Below are 27,995 nucleotides of genomic sequence, written 5' to 3' on the forward strand. Positions count from 1 at the left end.
GCATGCTTTCAGTGTTTTATTCACCTTTGAAAACGAGCAAAAGTCAACGAAGTACAAACATGTAACTTTGAAATTGTTATGAGTGGCACTATATTTTAAATATATTTTTCAGCTGCTTACAATTTTGTGCACATGCCAGTATTGCATTAAAGATTTATTCATGCTACATTATAGCATTTCCATAAACGAGAACATTGCTATCCTTAAAGTACTGCAGCAGTGTAAAAAATAATTCAAAATGAACTTTCATTAAAGTAACAAATATCCAAATGAGACTTAAATAACATGCAAACCTTTACAAACTGGATGTAAAATATATTGTACAGAGTTTTGCATGCAAATGTGTGAAACATATGCAGTATTAATGCTTTATAAATTGTACAGGTAAAAAAAAAAAAAAAATCCAACATTTATGTTTAAGACTGGACCTAGAACTTTCATTTGAAATATTGATGATACATGCTAGTTTCATTATTGGCAATGTACAACTTCAATCTATCAACAATTTAATAAAATATATCTTTGATTTTGACTGAAAGTGTCATTGTGCTCTTCTGCCACCATAACTGGCACAAACCTGTCACAGATTTTATTTCAGACCAGCAAACTACAGTAGGACTGCTTTTCATTTCATATATCGATCCACAAAAACAAAAATGACCACTAACAATCTGATTAAAAAACAGGGCAGACATTCTTCCATCTACCTTCGGGAGACAAATTAATTCAACAAAATGTTCTTGAAAGGCAATTGAAATACTTTAAAATGGTGTTTTGATGAGTTGACGTGGCTGTGATTGATATATTTGGCATTCAGATGGAGGTGCGTGTGTGGAGGTGTTGGCAGAGGAATTGGCACAGTCACTTCCGATTAAAGCAGCAGCACTAGGGGTGAGACGGTCCCTGCAGTGCCCTCACACGTTAGAGTCGTCATCCTTTAAGCTGGCATTGGGAAATGGCGTGGAGATCTCCTTGAAGAATTCATCCTCCGTCAGCATACTCTGAGTATAAAACACATGACACACAGTTTAGGCTCATATGTATATAAATGCTATAATATAAAGCAGCAAGTGAGATCAGATGTGCAGCTGCTTGTTACCGTTAAGTTGTTGATGCCCTCAGAGAAAGCGCCGATCTGCCTTACTGTCCCCTCAGAGTCATCCATCTGGATCAAAAACAATGCAAAGAAGAACAAAGCCATAAAGGTGTTAGTGATTAAATTAATGACTGATTTGTTGTCTTTAATTATTCGATTAAGGTTCTTGACTATCGATTTATCAACTCAGCATACAATACCGGTCAAAAGTTTGGAATAATAAAAGATTCAAGTTTTTTTTTTAAGTCTCTTATGCTCACCAAGGCTGCATTTATTTGATAAAAATACAGTAAAACAGTAATATTGTGAAATATTATTGTAATTTGAAATAACTGTTTCCTATTGTAATATATTTTCTTAGGTGTCACATGATCCTTCAGAAATCATTCTAATATGCTCAATAATTATTATTGACGCTCAATTGACCGTTCGCAAAACCCCGCCCTCTAACGGTTCTCGTCCAATCCTAGCTCAGCAACTGTAACTAAGGAGAAGGACCTCCGTCAAACATTCCGATTTCAGCAAGATAGTGCAATGATGCGCCTATGGCAGTGAGGTCTGCACGGGCTTAAAACTTGCTGTATTTTATGATTGCTTGCAACTATTATTAAAAAATAGGCTACATGTATAAACACCGTTTCACTGCAGCACTGCGGCCCCCTCATCAGTCAGCAAACAAGAGGAAAAAAAAGAGAAAAAGTACGGACTTAACTTACTAATTATGAAACTTTGATGTGGTTGAACAGGTACACAGTCACAAATTCCTCTGGAACTCAAACATTAAACTTCAAAACAGTTCGCGCAGTTGCACAACTATTTACACAAATATATCCTTCTCAGTCGGCTGAGTTATGAATGAAGAGAACTGCATCGAGAGTTGATGGTTTCAGCGCGTCCTCTGATTGCAGTGTTGTGACTGAAATAGCGCGCGAGCACATGCGCAAAACAGTTTTGTAAAATGATATATGATCAAATAAAAATGATTGATATATAATTTTACAAAACTGTTTTGTGCATGTGCTCCCGTGCACTATTCTGTCTATACTTTCTGTCGTGCACTGGAGGATATGTCTGCTGCATTACTCCAAAACCAATCACTTAATGTATGGATCTCAACCCAGCCATGGCTATGGTTCTCAATTGTTTGACGGGCGTAGTAACAATAACTAAGGGGCGTGGCTTTTGCGAACGGTCAATTATTAATAATGTTTTTTATTATTATAAGCGTTACATATCTGTTTTTGCTGCTTAATACTTCTGTGAAACACGTGATGCATTTTTTTTCAGGATTCTTTAATGAATAGTTCAAAACAACAGCATTCATTTGAAATAGAAATCTTCAGTGTTATTTTAAATGTTTTTACTGTCACTTTTTGATCAAATGAATGCGTCCTTGCTGAATAAAAGTATTAATTAAATTTTTTCTGTTCTTTAAAAAAAAAAAATCTTACATAATCATCATGGTTTTCACAGATACATAAAGGCATATGACAGTTTTCAACATTGATTATAAGAAATGTTTCTTGAGCAGCAAATCAGCATTTTAGAATGATTTCTGAAGGATCATGTGACACTGAAGACTGGAGTAATGATGCTGAAAATTCAGCTTTGCACAACAGGAATAAATTCTTACATTTATTTAATTAATCTCAAAATGCATTCAAACCTGGTCGAATCGATCTAGGTCATCATCATAGATCTGGAGCTCCATGCCTCTGTAGCCCTTCTGGAAGCTGCGTCCTTTGGGCATCTCCACATCCATGGGACAGACATACTCTTCATTGTCCTCTTGCTTCTTCTTCCTACCAAACCCTCCAAACGCCAGCTTGTGCGGCTAAAATTGACACAGACACAAAACGTATGTTTATACTCCAAACTGAATGAATCGCATGCCAGTTCTGCAGTAAACGGCCTGCAGATGTTCTGCATCATACCTTGACTTTAGCCGTGGCAGTGAGTAGGATGTAGTCTGGGTTCTCTAAGCACTCCTGTTTGTGTTGCTGGGCCTCAGAACCCACCAGCAGGTTAAAGTGAGTGGCCAGATGCCTCCGCAGCAGTGTCTTATTGGGGGGAATATTTAGCAGCAGAGCCATCGTCTCCACATTAAAGCGCGGTTCCAGCACCTGAAACCAAGAAAAAAACGACACCCATTTCTTAGGAACAAACTTGCACTTTCTATTCTAGAGGCTGGGTTGAGAGCAAAAAATGTGGTTTGATACCGTAAGTACAGTTCGTCATTTTGCGGACGTTTTTCATTTAGAGTGTGTTTCGGGAGTTTGAAATGCTGGTAAACACCTACTAACTACCATTGGTCCGTGGCGATTACGTAATAGGTAGATGTGATATGTGGCTTCGCATTATTTGACAAGGAAATATCCAGTTCATTTCTTCTGTCAAGTCCGTTGAGGTCAGACTCGGATAAAACCAAGAACACACTAGCGAGAGCTGCAGCATAGTAGAAATTTAAGTTGTATTTCTAATTGTGACACTGATCAATTTTTTTTATCAACATTTCAATATGGGTAAGTTTCACAAAAAAAGCAACATTTTGAGCAATTTGACACTACATCTGGATCGGATTCAGAACAATGATCAAAACACAGATGGAGTAAATCGAGTCCAACACCCCTAAAGCTTCACAGTCCTACAGCTCATCCTGGGTCGACAATTCATTCAGTAACATTAGGCAGTTTTGATTTATAGGCTATTTAATGTTGGTGATTGTGTTATTTTACATACGGTATGCATATGATTACATAAGATATCATTAGTTTCTGCCTCTTCTTCGCATGTGTTTTGATCAGGAGATGTGTAACAGCGCCCCCTACCGTACAACAGTGAAAACAAGGATTTCCAGACAATATACTATGGATGTCAATGGCTACCGTCAACCAGAATTCTTTAAAATATCTTCTTTTGTGTTCAGCAGAAGAAAGAAACTCATTCAGGTTTCAGAACATCTTGAGGGTAAGTAGATGATGACAGAATTTTCATTTTTGGGTGAACTATCCCTTTTAGGGGTACAGTGTTCACAGATCAACTCTTGCAGGCTTTTAACTTACAAATTGTCTCGTACGAGTACAGCTTTAACCATTTTAACCAATAATCTAAACTAGTACATTTTTCTCACCATCAATCCTCCATGTACTCCACTGCCCCTCAGATTGGGCGCATATTCAGCCAGGTCAACGGACCGCAGCCACTCCATCACACGGTGGTTGGTCCATTGAGAGACCTCAGCAGGACTTATGTTGTTCTGAAATGATGGTGAGCATAAGGATTGCTAGTACAAGTACAAAAATAACAGGATAGCACAAATCAGAGTTTAGTCTCTCTTCCTACCTCATCTGAAGGTCGTCGCCGTAGACAGTTGGGGTCATAGTTGTTGAGCCGGAGCACCTGGATGGCTCTTTTAATACTGAGGTGATGTAAAACACTGCCCACTTTCAGAGATATCAGGTCATCCTGTTTAGCGGGGAAAAAACAACATTACTAAAATGCTACCACTTTGTAGATAACCTTTCTATGAAAGCTGATGCTACTCAACGAACTGAACAACTTGTTTCTTATTACAATACTCTTCAAAAGTTTAGGGGTGGTAAAGTTATATTTATTTATGAATTAATACATTTATTCAGTTAGGACACATAATTATGTTATAAAAAAATCCATTTCAATTAAATTGCAAATAATTGCGGTTCTCTTGAACTTTATATTCCTCAAAGAATCCTAAAAGAAAAGGATGCAAAACTGTTTTCAACCTTGATGATAATAGGAAACAACTTATCGAGCACCAAATCAGCGTATTTGAATGATTTCTGAAGGATCACGTGACTGAAGACTGGAGTAATGCCATCACAGGAATATATTACATTTTAAAATATATTAAAATAGAAAACAGTCATTTTAAATTGTAAAAATATTTCATTACATTACTGTTTTTGCTGTATTTTTGATCAAATCAATGCAGCATTGCTGAGCATAAGAGACCTCTATCAAAAACAAAATCCTACCGACCCCAAACTTTTGGCGGCGTATATTAAAAGCTAGTTTAGCCTTTCATTCAATGATTAAAATCTCGTGAAATGATTGAGAAAAAGACTAACCACAGTCATATAGTGAAGCATCCGTCCATCCACACGTCCCTCGTCAAACTGAGTCTTGTACTGCGGGAGGCCGATATCATCAAGCCACCCTAGAACAGAAAAAAAGAGGTAGCAACTCAAGTCTAGTTCAATCAATTATGAATCATCAAGAAAATTGTTCAATCTGAGTGTTAACCTTAATTTAACCATAATTTAACCAACCAATCTATGATACTGTGGATAAATAAACATCAATTCCTTACTTGTCACCCAGTGGTAGTCTAGTTTGCCCTTGTTGTCATCTTCCTCTGAGCCCAGTGCCTGCAGGGCCAGCTGGAGTTTCTTCCTGTGGAGAGGGTGTTTTATTCCCATCTCCTGCATAGAGAGGACGGAACAGTTCTTAAACATCAACTTCAGAAGGAAAACTGATTATTACCAGGTTTAAATGTTGTCTCAGAAGTTTGGACTCCACTATATGCTCTCATCCTGATTCAGAGTAATAAGAACTCACTCTTTCCAGATCCTGCTGGGATGCCTGCAGGAGCGTCTGGCCGGAGGAGACCCACTGCCTTGCCAAACTCACGTACAACCCCAGTCCCTGCTCCTGCATCCAATCACACACCTGCTCCCGGGACCAGCGTGCAAACGGAGCATCCAACTCGCTGGAAAACACAAACAAGCACATCTTACACAGCATGTACTAATAAAATGTCAACAAAATAAATGAGTTTTTAATGAGGAACTGAACCAATAAATCAACAACTAGCAGAACAAGCTACATGCATATGAGCCTGTCAGCAGCGTGTCTTTATCAACAGCAGATCTTTCCAATTTGAGGAGGTGCTCTAGCCTGTGTCGCTGTGAATACTGACCTGTTGGTGTTCTGCAGGTCACGTGACCAGCCCAGTCTGGGCCCAGCTGTGGCTCTGACTCCACCCCGTTTAAACTCGCTCTCTGATAGGTTATCATCCAGGTTGAATGTGGTTGATTGACTTCTTTTGAGTCTGCAAAAAAAAGGAGAAAGTCATTTTTACCATATTCCTCTCAAACTGAGGTGGGTTAACTAAGCAGATTACAGATTTATTGATACTACATGCTTTAAATAACAGACAAGTGTTTCCACATTTATCTAAAATAATAAAAACACACACACAGACACACACTTTTGTTTTTATATTTTCAGTTTTCTTTTTCATTTTAGTTTAGATTTTATTAGTTTTGTTATGTGCATGTCATTTTTATTAGTTTTTTTTAGCTTAAACTTATTTTCATTTAGTTACCAAGTCAAATTTTTGTTTAAGTTTTTATTTTTTTATATATTTTTTTATCTTCTATTAATACTTCAATGCTTTATTTTATTGCTTTTCCTAAAATTAACAAAAACTATTTTTAATAGTTTCAGTTAACAACACTGCTAGTCCAAAACATCCAATATTGCATCTCCGTTTCAGACTCACTTTCCAAAGAGTGCTTTGATTCCTTTCGACTTTTTCTTGCCCTCCGGGGAAATGGGGAGAGTGTGTGTGCTGTCACTGTCAGCTGACCTCTGCGGCATGCCTGCCAGATCCAGATGGTCAGTGCCGTCCCTCTCCGTCTCAGCTGTGCAAACAAACACATACACAAGACCTGTTGTCACCAGCACAACACATTACCCACAATGCCATGGTTAGTCAAGCATCAAATAAACTGAGGATTATGGGAAGGAAGAAAAAACAAGGCAGTTGTTCGGTTGGAGACCAGAGCAGTAAAAATGTCATGAATAACAAGAAGTTAAAAAGAAACAAAGCCCAAAAATTACAGCGTACTCCTTGAACTACTGGACTCAGCATCATGGGGCAAGATTGCAGATGACTTCTCGTCTGGACTGAAGAACAACTGGATTGGGTTTATTTTAGGAGTGGAACCATGGAACAAATTCACATGCTGACATGCAAGTTAACACAATGGAAGTAATAACATCTCTGTAGTTAAATGGCACTAAATGTAGCCTGAACGTACATTCTTACTGTAGTCTAGATGTGAAGGGCACATATAGAGCTGTGAGAATGTGGTCTGAATATTTGAGTGCTGGGTAATGTGGTCACATAATAACATGCGATGAGGACAGAACCTTCATATTCTTCATCTCGAACGGCATCATGCTGGTTACCACAAGAGCTCAATGTTTAAACACGTCTATTTAGACTATTATTTTGACAAGAGGACTTAAGAATTTTTGGCCCTAAATTGCTTGTTTTCAGAAAGACCGACTTTTTAAAATCAAGCTGGCATGTTACTAAAATAAACTATGTGGGCACTTTTACAATATGTTAGAGATCACAATCATTTTCAAAATCAATAAAATACTTGTTGGATCTCTGTGTTCATATAGCAACTGAACAATGTAATTCCTAAAGCAAAGTCTCAAGTATGGCTTATAAAGGGACCTAACCTATTATGCTTTTTGAGTGTAATGTTGCTGTTTGAGCATAAAAAAGGTCTGCAAAGTTACAAAGTAAAAAGTCCACTCCAAAGAGTTATTCTCTATATCAATAAGAACTGTTTCTGAACTCCTTCTGAACTGTTTCTTCTGGAAAGTACACGTCACAATATTTCTCATTTAAATAATTCCCGCCCGACGTATACACAATAAAGGGGCAACAATATAAAATGTGAGAAATAATGTGTTTTTTTAACATTCAAGCATGAAAAACTAGTAAACCCCAAAAGCAAAATCAAGACTTTATAAAAGGACATCCTATGACCTCTTAATAGCAAAAGCAGTGATTATGTTTGATATGGTACAAAATGGTCAGAGAGCCAATAGATTATTATGTTTGGGGGGGGGGGGGACATTGCGTTGAAGGATTTTTCCTTGAAGGGAAAGAAAGAAAAACACACCCAAGTTCTGCTTTGTCTTTCTCCGGAGAGGCCATACAGCAGGTCTAGCCAATAAAAGAGTGTCTGTACTACTACTAAAACAGATGCATTCGCATACAGTACCAGGCATATGTTTGACTCATGAACTTTTTAGTCTAAAAGTCAAAAGTCTGTATGTCCAAACGTTTGTCTGCTACTGTACATACAAACAGAGCACAGTTTTTCCACAGTTATTTGCGCTTTTTTGATCACAGTGAAACCTTGCAGACCAAAGGCATATTTATAGACGTAAAATGGTCTCACCTAAATTAGGGGCACTAGCAGTCCTCTTCCCTCCCTTGATCTTGAAGAATCCCCGTCCAAAGGAAGATCTCATCTTCCTGGTGCCGAAGCTGTCATCCTCAGCCGTACGAGAAGAGCATGGGGATTTGGGTGGTAGAGTTGTAATCTTGTTGAACTCATCAAAAGATTTGCTCTAAAAGAACAGGAAGAAAACATTTCAGAAACATCAAATAACTTCATCTGTATGTAATAATAAAAAAATTGGTTCTGTTAATAATATAATATTATGTAATAATAGAATAGAATATACTCTGCTGGCCTATGATCTACTGCTAATGGCCTCTAGAATTAAAAATGGCAAAATAGAAATTGTTTATCTTACTTTATATCCTCATTATTACATTTCAAGTATTCAATATATTTCCTATCCCTAATGAAAACTAAGGCTTTTTCATTTGTTTTTTAGTAAGCTGAAATTCACCTTTTCACTGGCTTTTCCGTCAAGGTTGTCCTGGCTTCCTGATTTACTGTCCTCTGATGTTCTAAAACATGAAAAGACATTGTTACCATCACTATTTCCAACATACAGATGTTCATAAGTGGCATCTTCTAGGAATCAAACCAACATGTTAAGGTGTCAGACACACACTTTGTTTCACAATAATAGTGGCATTTCAGGTTACCCAAAATCTGCCATTTCAAAATGTGCCATATTGTAACCGAACTCCACCAGACACGCATACTCACTCGGGACTCTCGTGTAACGGGGTCTCCTGTGATTGTGTCGGCTCCTGACACTCTTTATCACTACAAAGGACAAACACACAAGCATTGGGATGCAGAGGTGGTGGCAAAGCATGATGGGTAAGCAGTGAGGTGTATAGACAGACATACACTGATGTGCTAAAAGTGAGAAAGTGACACTATAAAACACTATAGAATGATGAGATGGCATGAAGGTGACAGTCATGAACTCTGATATAGATAATAGACAAAAGGCATTTCAAAGGACGGAAGGACGGAAGGAGGATGCGATCATAAAAACACAAGAAAGGAAAAGATTTGGAGGTGCAACATGGAGAATGGGATGCTAAGCTGGTATGCTGTAACATAGACGGGATGCTTCGGGATGTAAACCTACAGCCACAGCTATGATATGAACGAATGTTTGCTTGTTTGTCAGATGATGAGCCTGCATGAAAAAGCAACCTCAGCAGACACAATGTGTGTTTTAATGTACTGATCTGAGATTGTACCTTGATGACAGCATGTGTTCCAGTACTGAATCGCTGTCTGCTTTGTCTGGGGAGGATACTGTGAACGATGGCACTTGGAATGTACTGACAAATGTAGCCGCCTACATATAAAGAGAATATGCAAAGGAAAATTCACAACAGTAAATTCTCTCTAACGGTATTTTTTCAAAATGCAGGTAAGGTCCACCTCAAACAACCTTTCAAGCATAAAAATACAATATTTGATATAATATAATTAAATCATTTTGATTAAGCCTTTTTATTAAGGATTTTTTTGTTTTGCATTTTGACTTTTTATGACAAAGTACATTTTATCCTATTACATATTCTGATTCTGAGTCTCCATAGTGTTTCTCATTACTGTAATGCAGTAAAAATATCATTAATGTTGTTTCTATTTTTACATCAGTGCTACAGTATGTACACCTTTCATAATATATAAATAATTTACTATTTAAATAATGCATATATTTTTGTATTAAAGGGAGTGGTTATTGTTCAATAAAATTACGTATACGATTATATACGATAAAATATTAAATGAAAGCTAGAACTGTTGACTTCAATGAACTGAAAAAAACAAAACAATGAAGGCTTAATACAAATGTTTAAAAACAAACTAATAAAAATGGCAAAAGCAAATACAATTACTAAAACAAATTTACATTTAAATTAAAAACTTAAAATATAAAAATAAAACCTATTTCAATATTAATAAATACTATAATAGTATATAAATAACACTGATTACAGAAATGTGTACCTCATTTTGACCCCTCACAGCAACTTCCTCTGTGTAAGCGAGCAGAGACTTCTCCGTGTCCATGGAGACGGAGAGGGCGGTGGACATGGAGAGGGAGCTGTCGCTATTGCTCTCATCACTGTCTCCATCTTTGACCTTATCTGATGAAAAAGACAGGAGAAGAGGGAGAGCAGATCATTAGCTAGGGAACACGCCACTCAGCACCATAAGAGCAAATACAGCCTGTCACTTAACAACAGCATCTTATGGGATTTAACTAATTGGGTGAATCTCTAGAAAACATATCAAGGTCACATTCATAATACAGTATTATATAATAAAGTGTAATGTAATATAATATAGTAGCATAGTATAGTACTATATAATAATATAATAAATATACTTATTATAATTAATATAATGTAGTATAATCTAGAAAACATGTCAAGGTCACATTCATAATACAGTAATAAAGATATATACACACTAATAAAGTATAATATCATAAATAATTATGATTTTTTTTTCCCCTGTAAAGGAAAGTCCCCATGGTGTTTCTCTTTACTGTAATAATATATAACTTCAACTTAAAAAAAAAACAGACACAGATGTTAAATGTTGTTCTGTCAACTAACTGTAATAAATTAGTACTAAATTACTCGCACTTAAACTATAATAAAAATAAAATCTAAATATAAATGTTTAAAAACAAAACCTAATAAAAAAAACAGAGGTACACGACAAAATTCCTAAACTTAAACTAAATTTAAAATTAAAATAAAAAGTCAATATATAAAAATAAAAGCGAATCTAAACATTAATAAATAGTATATAAATAATACTAAAATAACACAGTGATAAATGCACTTCATTCACATCCCGTTGGAACTGTTTTTATTAAAAGTTAGTCAAATAAATCACCTTTTCTCCCCTGAGCTGACATGACCATCTCTTGCACTTTCTTGTAACGCATGAGTGACTGCCGCAACTCTTCAATCTTGCGATCCTACACAAAGCATCATTATCAGCATTAAATGTTACGATTTTCAAAAGCAATGGGAAACTTCTGACCCAAAACTACGTACCTTCTCCTCATTTGCCGCCATCAACGACTCCATTGCTTTCTTCATCCTCTGTACTTCCATATCTGCAAAGCACAGGCTTAGTAAACTAAAGACCATTTCATAACATTAAAGGGCAAAGAAACATTAGGCCTCAGGCCTGACATTTAGCATCACATAAACTGTAGACAGACACATTGAGCTGAAATACAACAGTGACCTTCTGTGATAAATATGAGAAATGTACATAACAGAAGCGAGGAGGAGCTTGTTGGGATTAAACGTGAGAGTATACAGCCACAGATAAGGGTGGACGTCCAGCCTGTGAGGTCATGAGGAGTGTGAACAAGGGTTACGGTCAACTGCTGATAATGGAGGGAAGAGAGGAAGTGAGGTGAAGAAACTAGCTTTGGGGAACAGGAGGTGTTACAGTAGGAGGTGACAGGCAAGAAACAAACAAGACAATCATGTAAATGTGACATGCCAGATGGCGACCACAATCTGACTCTTGTCAGGGCTACAACATAAGAAAGGATTGTTATTTATTACTCGTTTCCTGGATCTAAAACATAACTTTTTGCCACACCTTCCAATGACCGGTGAGGTAAGAAAATTTACCGGCCATAAATATTTTTACCTATTTTTGTCAGTAATGACACCAAAATTTTAGATACTAGTGAAAATTCACAATTTTCAGGTTCAGGTGCAAAAAAGAATTGATTTCAGTAATTCAACTTAAAAGGTGAAACTAATATATTATATAGACTCATTAAAGGTTTTCATAAGCTGTAAGCCATAATCATCAAAATTATAACAAATAAAGGCTTGAAATATCTCACTTTGCATGTAATGAGTCCATATAATATATTAGTTTCACCTTTTAAGTTGAATTACTGAAATATATGAACTTTTGCACAATGTTAAATTTTTTCGAGTTTCACCTGTAGTCTTCACTGTATAAACTATAAAACTATAAATTAGATTAATGCTTATTAAAGTAAAAAAAAGGTTATTCAGACATGAGCAGCGAGTGATTTTCTCTTTGACTTTTGTTGTTTGATAAACATTAACGACACCGTCAGCAGCAGGATAATTAGGATGCTGTCACTTTAAGACCTGCACGGATCCTGTATAGTGTATACTGATATTCACAAATGCGTTTTCTTTCTCAATTATTTAGATTCACTTAAGACACAACCGACTATGTTAACTAGGATACATTGAGTGAATGAGTTCTTTCAAGCGCAAGAAGTCGTGAAAAAGAGCTCAATTTAGTATTTGTGCACTGTCAGAGATGCAAATTTCTGGGGACGTGCTTCAAATGTTGAGGCACAGGAAACTTCCCACAGTCTGCGAGTAACGAATTGAGTTCCCTTTCGCATCTTCTTGCACTTGAATATTTAAATTGGCAAGGATTAAACTTTTGCGCCGATGCAGCATCCTGAGTGTCGTTGATGTTTGTTCATGTTCTTACAACATAGCATTGTTAGAACTCATAAAAATGTTACCGGCCATTGAGACCGTTTCATATACTCGCCAACTCCAATTTTTACTCGCATTTGGCGAGTGTTAATTTCAGACCCTTTCCTATACCTAATAACTGCTATTTTTAAATCCATTAACTTCCTGTAAGTCTGTAATTTGCACTGCTTTGTGTCATAGAAAAGCAAGCTTCATGAGTACCATGCCCAAACATGCAGGCACAGGAAGTAGAGGACAAAAATAGTACAAAGATTAAAAAATGAAAAAGGGTGTATGTGTAGAAGGTAGACATGAAGTCCCCTTACGTTTCTCTTTGAGCCTCTTTTTTAATGTTTCCTCAGTATGGAAAACTGTTTAAGACAGAGTAATGATATGAAATGTATTCTGTTATTAGACCAGTGCTATGCATAACAAGTTACATAGAAAAAGACATAAAAAACACAACAATAAATAAAGTCTAAATACTAGACGAATAAAAGCAAATGTCAAGCAATATAAAGTAAAAATCTAAACAAAAACAAAAAATCCAAAGGAAAAAATATATATAAAATTTTAATAAAAAAAAGTACAGAAAGTAAAAAAAATATATAATAATGAATACAATAACAACTGATTAAGTAGATCTACTCCAGTTTTTGTTTTAAATGAGTCAGTACAGCATCACAGATCTAGCATAATGACAAGACCAAACTGAAGGGCATGCTGGGACAGGCAACGCTGTGATTATGTTACATGACCCACCTCTCTCTGTGCCGTCTAGGCCTGCAGGCGTTGGGGATCTGGACCCCGTCTCGTCCTGCAGCCTCCGCAGATCACCATCTCTCCCATCAAGCTGCCTTCTCAACGTAACCAGCTCCTCCTGAACATTAAAACACACAGACCTCACAACGCTGAATCCAAAGCCTGGACCACCAACAAAGTTAACAGGTTAAAAGCCCAGTAACATCAAACCATGCACTTACTAATTACTATAAGAGAGTTCAGTACACGGCACATGCAAAATAAAAGTTCTGTCTGATGTATACTTTTTTTGGGGGGATCAGAGACAGATATAATAATATTTGTAATACAGTATAAACAAATATTATCATCATTATTAATATTAATACTGGTATTTATATTAATAATATGTGTTTTATAAATAATAATAATATTTTTCATAATATATGACATATTACTGACATAAAACCAATAAACCATACATAAATTCTGAAATTAAAACATTTTATACAAAATGTACTCTTTTACAGTTAAAATGTGTTAGTTGGCCAAGCATGCAAGGTTATTGGATTATCTCGCATCACAAAACAGCACAGTGTTGACTCAAATCAGTCTACAACTAATCGGGATCACATTCAAGAACTTCATTCAAGAGTTCAAAGCATTGCCAAGGTGGGAGAGACATTTATAACACACACACACACACACTAGAGTAGCACATTTATGCAAACCTCACACAGAGTTTTTGAAGCATGTGGCTTAACAGTATGCTACAGTAGGAAGTAGCGACAGAAATAGCTTCTCCTGCATTATAAAGCAGTCTGAAATTTAGCCCTCTCAGCTTAAACATCACGTAGAGCCTCACACTAAAGCATACTTGTGGTTAATTAAACATGCTGAGATCTTGTACTGGTGCCACTTCTTGGAGAAGAGGGCAGATTTAAAGAGCAGCTTTCAAATCATGATGAGAACTTTGTCTGTACCCTTCTAATGGTGTATAATGGAGGGCTATGAAGCTACTATAGAGCTCTCAAGACGATTAAAAGTTTAATTCTGTATTGGTATGAGAGAATACACTCAACAGTGGCCCTGGAATGTATTTGGACTCTAAAGAAACACTGAATGTCATTGTATTGTTGATAAAATATTAAGAATGGCCACTGTATATGAGTAAATGCTTAAACTTAAAACTGAAAGCTTCAATAAAAGTGCCTGAAAGCAAAGTTACAGTGCAACAATAACTAAATAAAAGGTCTTTGGGTCACAACCACAAGCAGTAACCACCCTGAGGTATGCCGACCTTAAGTTCCTGGATTTTTTGTTCCTTCCTCTGTTTCTCATACTGCATCTGGCCCATTTTGAGTTTCAGGCTAGAGAGTTTAGCCATTAGCGACTAGCGGCAGAGAGGTTAGCCAAGGAGGAAAAGGAAAATAGACACTTAAAGATAACAAGAATAGTGACAGGTTATGCAAGAGAGACAAGAGCAGTAGAGGAAACCCTACGCAAGCTTAAAAATGAAAACATCAAGTACTGTTTTAACTAGTAAGAAACTAGTGTTGAAACTCACCTTAGTGGATTTCAATTTCTTTTCATACTGTAACCGTTCACTTTCCATCTCAGAAATGCGATATCTCAGTTCATTAATCTCCAAAATCAAACCCTAAACAGAAAGAAGTCTTTAAAATGCAACCAATCTCCATTATTAATATGAATTTAATAATGTAAAATTAACTATTAAATGATTAAATGATAGGTTTAAGTTAAACTCTATTGACTGCATATGTATGCTGTTGATTACCATCAGAATAAAATAGATAAAACACAATTTCAATAACGGAGGGACGCTAATGCATGGAACTTATTAATAATAATAATATTAATAACGCCCTACTTAATGCATACATATTATCAAAGCCATATTCCCATTCATGAAGCTTCAAAGATGAGCCTTCTCTCATGTTTGAAATGGTTTGTTAAGCAAACAGAGTAAGTATTCAATCTTTAGAAATGCTTTACGAGCAAACAAACAAGAATCTAGTGACAACCTTCCATTCAACACTCAGGCCTTTTCAAGCTCTTTGTCAGAATGTCTAGCATTCAGCCATGGATTTATGATTCAATAAACAACAGAACAGCCTCCAGTTGTAAATACTGAGTGAATGCTCCAAACTAAAAAAAAAGAAGAAAAAAAAAGATACATCCACCTTGAGCAGTGATCCGGAAAACTCAGAATACATTTAATATAGTTAATATATTTCAATAGAAAACAGTCACTTTTAATTGTAATAATATTTCACAATGTTACGATTTCCCCCTGTAATTTATCATCAAATAAATGCAGCCTGGTTGAGCATAGGACACTTTCAAAAACATTTTAAGAATAGAATACATTCAGTAATTCAGACTACAGAAATTCTGGTAATTCTTCAAAATCTAGAAAGACATATCATAGACACAGTCTTAACAGAATAAAAAAAGGTCATTTTGGCAAACAAAATGGAGTCTTGCTGAGACAGTAAATTATGTGGCGGCAAAATAACACAGGAAAAGACCGAAATCATTTATATCTTTGAATCCTAGACCAAACACGCTTGCCAATGTAGTGCACAGTTTAAACAATAAATAATTTATATCTCTGTTCAAGAATATTCTAGGAATAATGGAAAACACAATCACAAAAAATTGGACTGAAGGAGAAAGCATGTCAACAAGGAGACAAAACTGGTCTTATACACACACAGGTGCAGAGACAGGCTGATCTCTATGTCTGTGCTTTATGCTAAACCTTCAAAACCTTGTTTTTCTCCATTGTTGCATGTTGTCCGACTCAAACATTCTTGTGAATTTTGATAACAGCCCTTCCTAAAGTCCGTCCAGTAACTATACTTGTAACAAACAAAAAGTATGGTTGAGTTTCCAGCTTATTTGGACCAAGAAACGCCAACTTTGACATGAAGCCTGTTAGTGAACGACATGTAAAGCAGCCAGCTATAGTTCGTTGTTTTTTTTGTGCCGTTTAGGGGCAGGTTTATCTGAAACCACCAATGTGGAAAACCATTCCAATGGATCCCAACACCCCTCTTGCTGAGGACCATTCCCACTCCCATACATCCACAGTGGGACCTAGTCCTTTGTGGTAATGACTACTTTCTAGAGAGAAAAGTGGCCACCCAAAACCATTTTGGAGAGGAAATGGTCTCTGGTAAAGGGTGTTTTTGCATTTGCCACTTTGCCCAGACAGCAAAAACAAAACAGAAAACAGTTAAAAGCCCAACATTCCAGTGTACTGGAACAGACCTCTGTCCCGGAACATGACGTGATTGGTAGATGTCCGAGCACTAACAGAGTGCATTGTTGAATCCAAGTCTTTCTGCTACAGGCTTGTACAGAAACAAAAGGTTGGCTATACTGCTAAATCACAATTCTAAACAAACATTCATGTCATCTTTCCAGCAAACTGCACTATGTTAAAGCGGTCAAAACAAAAGGGCTCTGTGCACCAACGGCGGAATGACAAATTAACCAATGACTAGAATTACAATTAAAGCACAGCCACTGACATTTTCAAACGAAGACATCATTACACAATTATTTCTCTCATGCATGTATGCATGTTTCTTACCTCACTATCTCCGAATCGATCATCGAAATCAAGTCTATGTTTCTCAATGGCTGTTAACTTCAGTTTCAAGTTGGAAACCTCAGCCATCAGCTCCAGCTTCTGAGTCTCAAGGGCTGACCGGCATAAGAGTTCCTAGGAACAAGAGTTTAAAAATGAACATACTGCAGCATGAGTCGTAGAAAATTATTTTTATGGGCTTTTTGCTTGTTTGCTTTTTACTTGACAGTAAAGAAGTAAATGAAAACTATATGCTATATGCTAACTACCATAGGGCTGGGCGATATAGCCAAACAACTATCGTAATAAACTTTTTCATATCAGTCGATATCGATAATTATCAGGAGAAATGTCGTATCTTTAGTTTAAAGGCAGATTTTTGCTCCTAAATGAAAGTTGTAGAAACCAGAAAGTTAATAGTGGTTTTAAACCACTCTTTGTTGTCATGACAAACATTTCACGTGTTGTCAATTTTTCTTAACAAAATTAATATCTTAATAGAAAAATTAATATCTTTGTTTCTGCATGTGTTAATCTGTGATATTGTTTTAAGTCATGAAACAGGTTTGTGTTGTCTGAATTTGGCATGCATCTTAAAGTTTGCAGTGCAGGCTGCAATATTAATAATATTACATGTTGGTATTTTTTTTACAAAAACAGTAACATCTCTAAAAATGGTAACAACCAAATTTTTATATGGTAAAATTTTAATATTCTGACTGTTTGAGTTTTATTAAAATTAACCATTGGTCTTCCAAAGTAGCATACATTTAGATGATGATAACCAGTTAAAACCACGCTTATTGCACCTCACTACCAAGGTAAAATGTAACTACCGGTATATGGTTTCTATGGTATTTGTATGAAAAACAGTTGCCAAAATACATTCAGTATAAATGCACAAATGCTATAGCTGAATCACAAAATATAATTTTATTCTATTATTTTTTTAATACATGTCTACATTAACAATATAATAAAACTTGATATGAATATCCCATATTTCTGCCACAATACCATGGTGCAATCCATGGTAAATGATGGTGATTTGTAGATTAAAAAGCCTTCTGACTGCATTGCTGTGCAGTGTTTCTCTTGTTTTTCAGCGCTGTTTGATCTGGCTTCAAACTAGTTTAAATCACAAAGATTTGTGTTCTTCGCTGAATTCAAGCGCTTCTCACTGGATCTCACAGCACTGTTCAGTGGTCGCGTAACCGAGACCGACCAGCAAGTAAACACTTCTGCTATAGTAAGCCCGTGCTGCACTTTGAGCCGAGCAGATAAATTGTCCGTGCATCGTTTTATAGAGGAAATTTATTTTGCGATAATTATTGTTATGGTTTTATCGCCCAGGCCTACTTCACCATGCAAAATGCACATGTACCCAACCACCAGACCATGTCACCAATAAACAAGGAATATCTTTAGACCTACCTGTTGTAACATTTCTTCAGTGGCATTTAGTTTCTCACGGTGTTCATCAAGGCACAGGTCTAGGTCCCTTATTTTTTCTCCCTGTGCCTCCACTTGATCAGTCAAAACACTCACCTTCAAAGAATGACGAGCATTTAACTTAGGCCTTATCTGTCTGCTTATCTCCACAAACTTTCAAAATTTGGGATCAATAAGAGTATATTTTATTAAGAAATTAATAATTTTATTCAACAAGGATGCATTCAATTGATCAAAAGTGACAGTAGACATGTATAATGTTACAAACGATGTCTATTTCAAATAAATGCTTTTGAACTTTCTAGTCATCAAAGAATCCTGAAAAAAAAATGGTTTCCCGCAAAATTATTAAAACAATGATTTTTAACAAATAATAATAATAAGAAGAAATGCTTCTTGGGCACCAAATCACCATATTAGAATTAGAAGATTGGAGTAATGGCTGCTGAAAAAGCAGCTTTGCCTTTCACATGAATAAATAACATTTTAAAATATATAAAAATTAAAACAGTTATTTAAAACTCTAATAATACTTTACAATATGAATGTATTTTTGATCAAATAAATGCAGTCTTGGTAACCCTTTCAAAAACTTTTTTTAAATGTTATCGACCCAAAACTTTTTAAATATGCTGTATGTCAATATAAAGTTACCTGAAGCACAAGGGATTCTTTATCACTTTCAAGGCGATTAAGTCTGTCCTGGTAAACATCACCGGTGATTGAAATGTGTCCATTTGACTGTCAGAAAAAATAAATAGAAAAAGATTATATTATAAAAGACTTTTTGGAATCCAACCTGAGATGTCTTGAAACAATCTGAGTTAAAGGAGAACTCCGGTCAATTTTAACATTGAGCTCAATTTTTAGTAAATTTGGAGTGCTGTCAATACAGAGAACAACGACAAAAATCGGTGTTGCCTACACCGTGTTATCCTCTTTTTAAAATTTACACCCTATTGACTTGAATGGGGCAAGTTTTAAACCTGCTTTTAGCCTCTTATTATCCTTGATGTGTCATTACAAGTGCCCAGCCATGTTGAGTGATTCCTTAAGAGTGAACACGAGTGAATCTGACTGCAGTAGATGTGAAAGATATGAATAAAAATGATGTTATATCAGCCAGCGCACATACCTGTATTTAGTTCCTGTTTTCGGTTGAAGTCCAAAGTAGTCGATTGTCGAGTTCACGCGCATATGTTTGGTTACTATGATCACGCGCGTGAACTCGACAATCGACTACTTTGGACTTCCACCGAAAACAGGAACTAAATACAGGTATGTGCGCTGGCTGATATAACATCATTTTTATTCATATCTTTCACATCTACTGCAGTCAGATTCACTCGTGTTCACTCTTAAGGAATCACTCAACATGGCTGGGCACTTGTATGACACATCAAATATGTTAAGAGGATAAAAGCAGGTTTAAAACTTGCCCCATTCAAGTCAATAGGGTGTAAATTTTAAAAATAGGATAAAACAGTGTAGGCAACACCGATTTTTGTCGTTGTTCTCTGTATTGACAGCACTCCAAATTTACTAAAAATTGAGCTCAATGTTAAAATTGACCGGAGTTCTCCTTTAAAGGGATAGTTCACTTTAAAATTAAAATGCTGTCATCATTTACTCACCCTCAAGTTGTTTCAAACCTGTATTAATTTATTTCTTCTGCTGAACACAAAGAAAGATATTTTGAAGAATGTCAGTAACCAAACAGTAGACTGTACCCATTGACTTCCATAGTAGGAAAAAAAAATACTATGGAAGTCAATGGGTACAGACTACTGTTTGGTTACTGACATTCTTCAAAATATCTTTCTTTGTGTTCAGCAGAAGAAATAAATTAATACAGGTTTGAAACAACTTGAGGCTGAGTAAATGATGACAGCATTTTAATTTTAAAGTGAACTATCCCTTTAACTTTAAGTTGCTTTTCAAAGTCAGTGATACTAAGAAAAACAGGGTCACTTGATATTCAAGGTTTTCATGCACCATTTATTGTGCCAACAAAATGTGAACATTGGGTGAACGATCATAATACTCCATGTAAACAAAATATGCTATTATGTGTTGACTTTCACTTGGCAGTTGTTCAATCTGTCTCAAGACACTCAAGAATAATGTTTATTTGAATTGCCGTAACTAATACCTTAAGGCAATGACAAAACTTAACTGCAGAGTCCTAATTATGATTATAACTAATGCACATGATACTATAATAGCTCAATTTATAAGTTCCAACACTAGTATTACATCAGAATGAAAATGGTCAGCCTAGGCCCAGCAATACCAGCATGAAAAAGAAAATACTTCCAATAGACACAAACCAACACATAGCGTATTTGACTATCATTGAAAATAGACTCCAGGCTTTTTGACTACTATAAATATAGGAAGTATAAATAACCATGCGCTTCCCTACAACATGGCAACACATAGTATGTTAGCTCATGTTCACATAGTAGGCACGGTGAATTCCAGAGTTCTGGAATGTGGCGTATACGCACCAGGTGACCATGCAGCCACTCCACCAGACTGTCTGCGGTGGAGTCTGGGATCTGACAACGCAAGCCCTCTCTCTCCTCAGTGTCCATGAGCTCCAGAACACCCCTCAGGTCCTCCAGTAAGTTCAGGGCTCGCAAGCTGCCCATGAAGGGCGATGTTGGGGACTGACAATCAAAGATGCCATTGGAGTAGTCCAGAGCCTTGGAGCCTGAATGCCAACGACAAAACAATATATAAAGTGGTGAATGGGGATTTTGATTGTATGCATGTCAGAGTGAACTTTTAGAGGCCATATTACAAACATTGATACCATGATAGCATTTTATTCAGACAATATTATGTGCAAGCAAACTGGTGGAGCTACACAATATACATTAAATACTCAGGAGAGTCAGGCAATACATGAATAACTGAATCTTTTACAATAATTAACATTTAGCACAATGAGAAATCACTATAGAAGACACAATTATCATGTACTGTGGGGTAAAAGATAGCATGACCTTATAATAAAACATGCTGCGGGTGAATAACCACTCAAGTCTTGAAATCAGAACCAGGTCAGACTAAATGCTTTAATTGCTGAAACCTCAGGAAATCATGTGATTAGACAGGCGACTCCAACTTGAAATGTCAGCCTTATAATAAACCAGTGATGAATTACTTCATATGCCATGGCAAATCATTTGGCCAGCCTACTAATATCAGTTTAATCTTCCTCTGTAAAGGTTTCATGAAATGAGTCTGAGATTTTCTTTGTACCACTGCAGAATATTTCCATTCCGGAAAGAATGAACAAACTCACCAATGTGAAGTGAATTATTTTGTCAGATTTGCATGTGGAGGGACAGTTGGATTTGGAATAGATGTTTTATTTCAAATTGTGTATGTTTAATACAAATATTAAAAAGCTTTACCTGCTATGATACCATCCATTTGCTCCAAGGCGGCTGCCAACATGTCACTGGCATCAGACATCATCTTGTTCAACACTGTTAATCCTGCATAAAGGAAAAATAGTAAGACTCATTTTACAGTCGACACTCGACAGCATAAAATGCATTTAAGTCATCTCTGAATGCATTAATAGAAACTGTCTGACGGCATAGGCACTGAATAAGAAAGAAAGCGATGCGAATGCGCTGCTGGTTTGAGATATGAGTACCGGTAATGTTTTTAAACTCTCAGGAAAGTATTACATGGCCACAAAAAAATTCAGTTGTTGGTGAATTTAACAGAATTTAGAGCCAGATAGGATGAACAGAATAACACACTGTATACAGAGGCCGAATATACAGATAAATGTGAACTAGAGTTATTTTAATATTATTTATATTATAGTATTTATTCATATTTTTTAGTTTGAGTAATTTTAGTATAAGATTTGGCCTAGTTATTTTAAGTGCTTTTGTCATTTTTAGCTTTAATTTTACTTTGGTTTAAGTAATTATAATGCTATTTAGGTTTATTCTTTTATTAGTTTTTCTAAACAGTTCTTTTTAGCTTTTATTTTATTTTTATTTTAGTTTGTTTTAGTCATTTAGTACTTCAACTTATTTGAATTCAGTTATTTGCTATATGTTTGTATCTAAATGCGTATTTATCTGAGACGGGTCTCCCTATGGTGGTTCCAGAGAGCAAAACACATCCTTTGGGTGAAAGGTTGGCTGGTTCTCAGCTCTCTGCTGTTCCCTGGGTAACGCAGTCGAGCTCCAACCATTAGCCACAGATTTTAAAGAATAACTGAGCCATTTATTTCAATTATTGGCACAGTGCTTGTGCTGCTGCAGGGGACACTGGGTACTTTGTTGGGGGACTAGCGGGGACACATTGTTAGGCCCTTTTGGCTCACGGCCCGAGAATACAGCGGCGGCATTCTCTCAGTTTTAATCCTCAAAACAAGGAGGTGAAGAGACACCCTGTCATGTTCTGATATCCCATCCACCAGTGTTGTTAAAGCTCTCTGCCATAATACAAAAACATAAAAGGCCAAAGGTTAATATACACAGATCCAAAAGTATGCAAATCGATAACTATAAAGATAACTAAATTTGTGTCTACACCAGCGGATGATATTATTCTGTTTATTCTTAGCACGCTGCAGGTTTGGTTAAAGTAGGGGGGATTCTGATTGGATGTTTTTATCGTTCATAAAACTATTTTTTTTAAACTATATCTTTATCATTATTGTTATTGACCTTGGAGTGAAAGGGCCTTAAGTGGGAGTTTTTTTTTGTTATGCATAGTTGCAAAAAAAATAAATAAAAAAAATTGTATCATAAAAATTAGTATCCTGTCACTATGGTTACAGACATTACACAAGGCCACTGCAAGTTAGAAAAGGGGACTGAGGTAACCCATCCGCCACATCTGCTGATGTACAGGTGAATCCTCACTTGTTAGTAAATAAGCTCTTCAATCACAAACACACTGACTGTGAACAGATAGCCATTCTGTCAAAAGAAAAGTGGATCAAACAAAGTCAAAGTTTTCAAAGATGCTATGAAATCAAGGAGTAAACTAATGCACCACGTAAAGAGTTTAGTTGTTAAAATAATTGTCTGATTTAAGACTAAAGTCCAAACTATTATGGAGTTTCAATCGGTTAACTTAACCGTTTATGTAAATAACAAATCAAAAACTTGTGTGGAGACTCATGTTATGTCTAGAAAAGCTGTTATGTCTAGAAACATCACGTTCCCACAGCGAGATTTGGTGCATTTTTTCCAGCACGTTTCTAAACAATTCTGTCTATCTACATTAATATCATTATTTAGTGTTATTTTAGTGTCGTCGAGATATGACAATTGTTTGCATTCATATTTTGAATTACTTTTTTATATATATATTTTCTCTTTTCATTTAAATTTGAGTCATTTTGGGTTTTATTTTTTGATTTTTGTATTAATATTTTGAATTAGTTTTAATTCATATTTTGAATTAGTTTTTTTATATTTTCCCTTTTAATTTTAAAGTTTTAGTCATTTTGTGTTTTAAAAAATCTCTATATAGATTTTTTTTTTTAGTTTGTTATTTTAGTACATCAAGTTAAACTAAATCAAAATGAGAAATGTTGCCACAGCAACTAGCTAAAATAAACATAAATAAAAATAAACATGTTTATTTCAAAATTCAGGCAACAACTTTTTCTTATGGTTTTTGTTTTAGTTTCAGTTAATTATAATAATTCTGCTATAGAGCATACATCATTACAACCACCAAGATTGTTGTGAGCTAACAACCCCGCATAGACTCAAGCACAAGCTAAGCACAGGTTGCTTTGCATTGCAGATTTTTGCATGACTGGAATTTCCTCTCATGGCGGGAACACGGTGGCTTCCAGCCTGCAAAAAGCGATAACATGCTCTTTATGAACCTCATATTTCCTCTCGGAATCGTATGAAATCAAACAGAAATATCAAGACTCTAGGTTCAGAATCTAACAACAAGACTATTTATGCATGTGCGAAAACACTAGTTTAAAACCACAGACAAAGGGCGATCTTGAAGTGTTTCAACAAAGCTTGGAACAAATCTTTGGAGAAATCATGCCAATAATGACATTAAATTGGACAAAACTATAAGGAAGCCTGTCCTTTGTTTGGAAACATTTCCCTAGACTCACAGAACACAAGTATGTAGGAGCAATGGTCAAAAGGAAGCAGTCAACTCTGTTTTTGGAAAGTAAATATTAGTATTTTTGTGTTTTTCTTGAAATGGGCTCAAGATGACGTAGAACAAAAAGTTATGAATATGAGCATGAGAGTGAGAATAAAGGGGGGGGGGGATTCTAATGGCCTTTCAAATCCATCAGTCGGGCACCTAAGGGGCATTGTGTGTATGAACTTTCTCCACGCCACACACTCTGTTTGAGCCACATTAGCTACTATCCCTCTCTGAACCGCTCTGACTGACTGACAGAAAAACCTCTGCTGGCACATGCTGGAGAAAAATAGCAGCCTTCGGGTCATTCATCTCAACAGAAATAAAAGCATTTATGGCAGGCGAGCCGTGTAAGCCAGCAAACTTGCCTCAAGTCAAGATAAAGCAAGCATAGAAGCATGCTGGAGAGTCATGGGAAAGAAATTTTTAATGGACCCATAAGCACATGCTCATCTGATAAATAAATATGCATGCCAAGCTTTCTAGTAAAATGCTGATATAATATCTGGATCAAGAAAATTCTTACAAATTCTATACCATTTCTGCTAAATTAATTTTAAACAAAAAATCAAAGTTAATTTAAGCATCACAACATGTACAACAATGTACATGAAAAATGGATATTAATTTAGAGATTTGGTAAAGATTACATTAACACTCAGTTATTTAATTATCGTTTTTTGAGTGTTAGATTATAGAAAATTAGAAAAGTTATTTTAAATTGTAATAATATTTCACAATATTTACTGTATGTTTCTTTGGTGAGCATAAGGGACTTCTTCCAACAACGTTAAAAAAATCTGACTGACCCACAACTTTTGTAAAGTAGTGAACATCAAACACCGAGGTAATTCATAGAAAACAATGGTATACATGTTCAACACAACAAAAACATGGTATTGCCATGATACATTCCTTTTTTTCTTTCAATTAATAGTGTTTTTGCCAAATTGATTGTGTAAGTATATGTTTTTCTACAACATCTTTCGACTGTACAAATGTTATGCTAGGTTACACACACATGAATGAAAAAAGCAGTCACATGTGATTGCTGCATTTGAGCCAAGCTGAGAGTTATAAAAGATGTTTGGGTCCCGTGCGAGAACTAGAGCAACACAGATGTGCACAAGCCTTCAGTCCAGCCTTTGCATGTGGGAGGAGGACAGCCCCTGGTTACAACAGGCTCCTTTTCTTAGATATGTCAGAAATAGAAACAGAATGGAACATTAAATAGTTTGAAATCCACTTTTACATATTTGTGGCTATATTGGGGCGTCACTAAGCAGAGTTTTATACATAAGCTGCCAATGAAACACCACTGCTGACTGGGCTCACACACACACAACACATCTAAAGGGACACCCATCTGACACTGATATGAAAGCCAAGCCAAGGCGTTGTCGTAGAATATGATGCATCATACTTCACATAACCGCATGGAACAGAGAAGGGATGTCTGTCTGTAGTCTATCTATAGGTAACAGTAAAAATATTAAATAATCCACTCTGCTGCTTAGATAAATTCACAGATTTGTCAACAAAATGCAAATATCGAAGCCTCACATGCCCTCGTGTGATTTAGCCCTTCAAGATGGTAACAGAATTTAGTTGCACAACAAAAAAAAGATGGTCTGATGAAAGCTGCAGGCTTACTTTGGGCTACAAGCACAAGAATCAAACAACAAATAAGAACATGACCTGCAAATGATGCGCTTTGAAGACTTTCAATGGAGACATTTACTGTAAACATCACACCAATCTGACAGATTCAGACACAGAAAATGTCATTATCAGAGCAATTACAAGGACAAAGTTTAAAGGTAGTCACTGCAGTGACAATATATCCATGCTCTTAAAAATAAAGTTTTTTTTTTTTTTTGCAGTGATGCCATAGAAGAATTGTGGGTTCCCCAAAGAACCTTACAGTCACCAGTTCATAACAAATAAAAAAATCATAGTTTTAAAAATGTGCAATAATGTAAAGATCCTTTTTCCTCTATAAAGAACCTTTTGCGGAATGAAAAGGTTCCATAGATGTTAAAAGTTCTCCATGGTACCAGTGTGCAGGTCAATTTATTTCTGAAAGTCAATTTCAATAGCTAGCCTAGTTAGCTACCCAAAAACTTTTTGTGACAACATGCCCCAGTTGCAGAACATGTCAAAATATATAGTTAACAACACAATTGAACTGGTCATTAAACAGGTCTATTATAGGCTTTCTAGTAAATTTCAAACATCGAACAAACCACACAAATCACGACACTACACTGAATGTGAAAAATAAAAATTCTAAACACTAGTTTTGGTCAACAAATAGGCTAATTTGTTGAGAATGCAGTTCAATCTTTTAATTAAAATAGATCATCTTATACAGTTCACCTGTAATCAATATAGCCTATTCCCTTTAACTTTTCCAGTCTGACAACTAAAAGTGACATGTTCTGTAAGGTCAGTCCAGATCACAGGTGAGGATGAAGTAAAGGAAACTCGTGTAAAAGCAGCTCTTGTTCTTCTGTGGCTACGTGGAATGTGTGAATCACTTCTTCACAAACACAACTGTGCGGTTCTGCTCTTCAAATCATACCTTGTGTTTCTTAATATTTCTTAAATAGTTAAAAATATACCTTGTGTTTTGTGTTAAGTATTGTACAATACCTCTAAACATCACTTTAGCGATCCAGTTTTCTGAATTTAACCTCATGCACATGTACATAAATGCTGTTTGTAATCAATCCCTAAGGCTATGGAAATATTACTACTTGTGAAGACATGATCATTTAATACCATAACTACGCACAAAACTAACTTTTGAAAATTTCTGTCATGTCCTTTTAACAACGACAAAAAAATAAAGATTTTGACACAATACAAGCAAGTTTGCTACTCAAGCAAGTTTAGAAAAGCCAAGTAAATTCACATGGAACAAATACTTGTAACGCAAGTTATTCTGACAAAAAGTATGTTGAGATTGCTTACCAAATTTTGTACTGCCGTCTAAAGTATTAAAATGTAATCTTTTCCTTGTTTTTTTGTAATGTCTTTACGAGATTTGCTCTTTCCGTAGTTGGTGTTCCCACCTCGCCAGCGCCATGTCGACAATGGAAGTGGGAATGTGGGACGTCATAGGCAGGGAACATCCTACTACGGCGAAGGCTAGTTGCTTAATATTC

General features: G+C 35.9%; 1 protein-coding gene across 8 annotated transcripts; it reads right to left on the reverse strand.

Moving 5' to 3' along the window:
- On the reverse strand, nt 1-27,965 carry ppfibp1b (PPFIA binding protein 1b). Of its 8 annotated transcripts, XM_079620801.1 has the most exons (28): nt 27,802-27,965; nt 22,080-22,163; nt 21,165-21,370; nt 19,309-19,395; nt 18,637-18,750; nt 17,206-17,337; nt 15,151-15,243; nt 14,884-14,976; nt 13,605-13,722; nt 13,169-13,213; nt 11,406-11,467; nt 11,242-11,326; nt 10,342-10,481; nt 9,579-9,679; nt 9,070-9,129; nt 8,804-8,864; nt 8,344-8,515; nt 6,639-6,780; nt 6,054-6,185; nt 5,693-5,843; nt 5,445-5,556; nt 5,203-5,291; nt 4,439-4,561; nt 4,227-4,352; nt 3,031-3,219; nt 2,763-2,930; nt 1,100-1,165; nt 1-1,001 (listed from the first exon to the last, which is right to left on the reverse strand). In XM_079620801.1, exons 2-28 carry the CDS (start codon nt 22,141-22,143, stop codon nt 915-917), a joined length of 3,018 nt encoding a protein of 1,005 aa, XP_079476927.1. In that variant the 5' UTR covers nt 22,144-22,163; nt 27,802-27,965; the 3' UTR covers nt 1-914. The 8 variants fall into 8 exon arrangements, with proteins under 8 accessions (XP_079476927.1, XP_079476930.1, XP_079476928.1 ...); XM_079620804.1 differs by lacking the exon at nt 14,884-14,976; XM_079620802.1 differs by lacking the exon at nt 13,169-13,213.
- Between the last annotated feature and the right edge of the window lie 30 nt (nt 27,966-27,995).

The sequence above is a fragment of the Phoxinus phoxinus genome (genome assembly GCF_949152265.1).
Source record: "Phoxinus phoxinus genome assembly, chromosome: 8".
NCBI lineage: Eukaryota > Metazoa > Chordata > Actinopteri > Cypriniformes > Leuciscidae > Phoxinus > Phoxinus phoxinus.

Bases quoted from the DNA above. Each gene is read 5' to 3' on its own strand.
- ppfibp1b (XM_079620801.1), bottom strand. From the start codon at position 22,143: ATGATGTCTGATGCCAGTGACATGTTGGCAGCCGCCTTGGAGCAAATG. The intron at 11,468-13,168 runs GTAAGGGGACTT...TGTGCTTTGCAG, and splicing joins AAAGAGGCTCAAAGAGAAAC to ATATGGAAGTACAGAGGATG. The intron at 1,166-2,762 runs GTTTGAATGCAT...TTTTTGATCCAG, and splicing joins ACCTAGATCGATTCGACCAG to ATGGATGACTCTGAGGGGAC.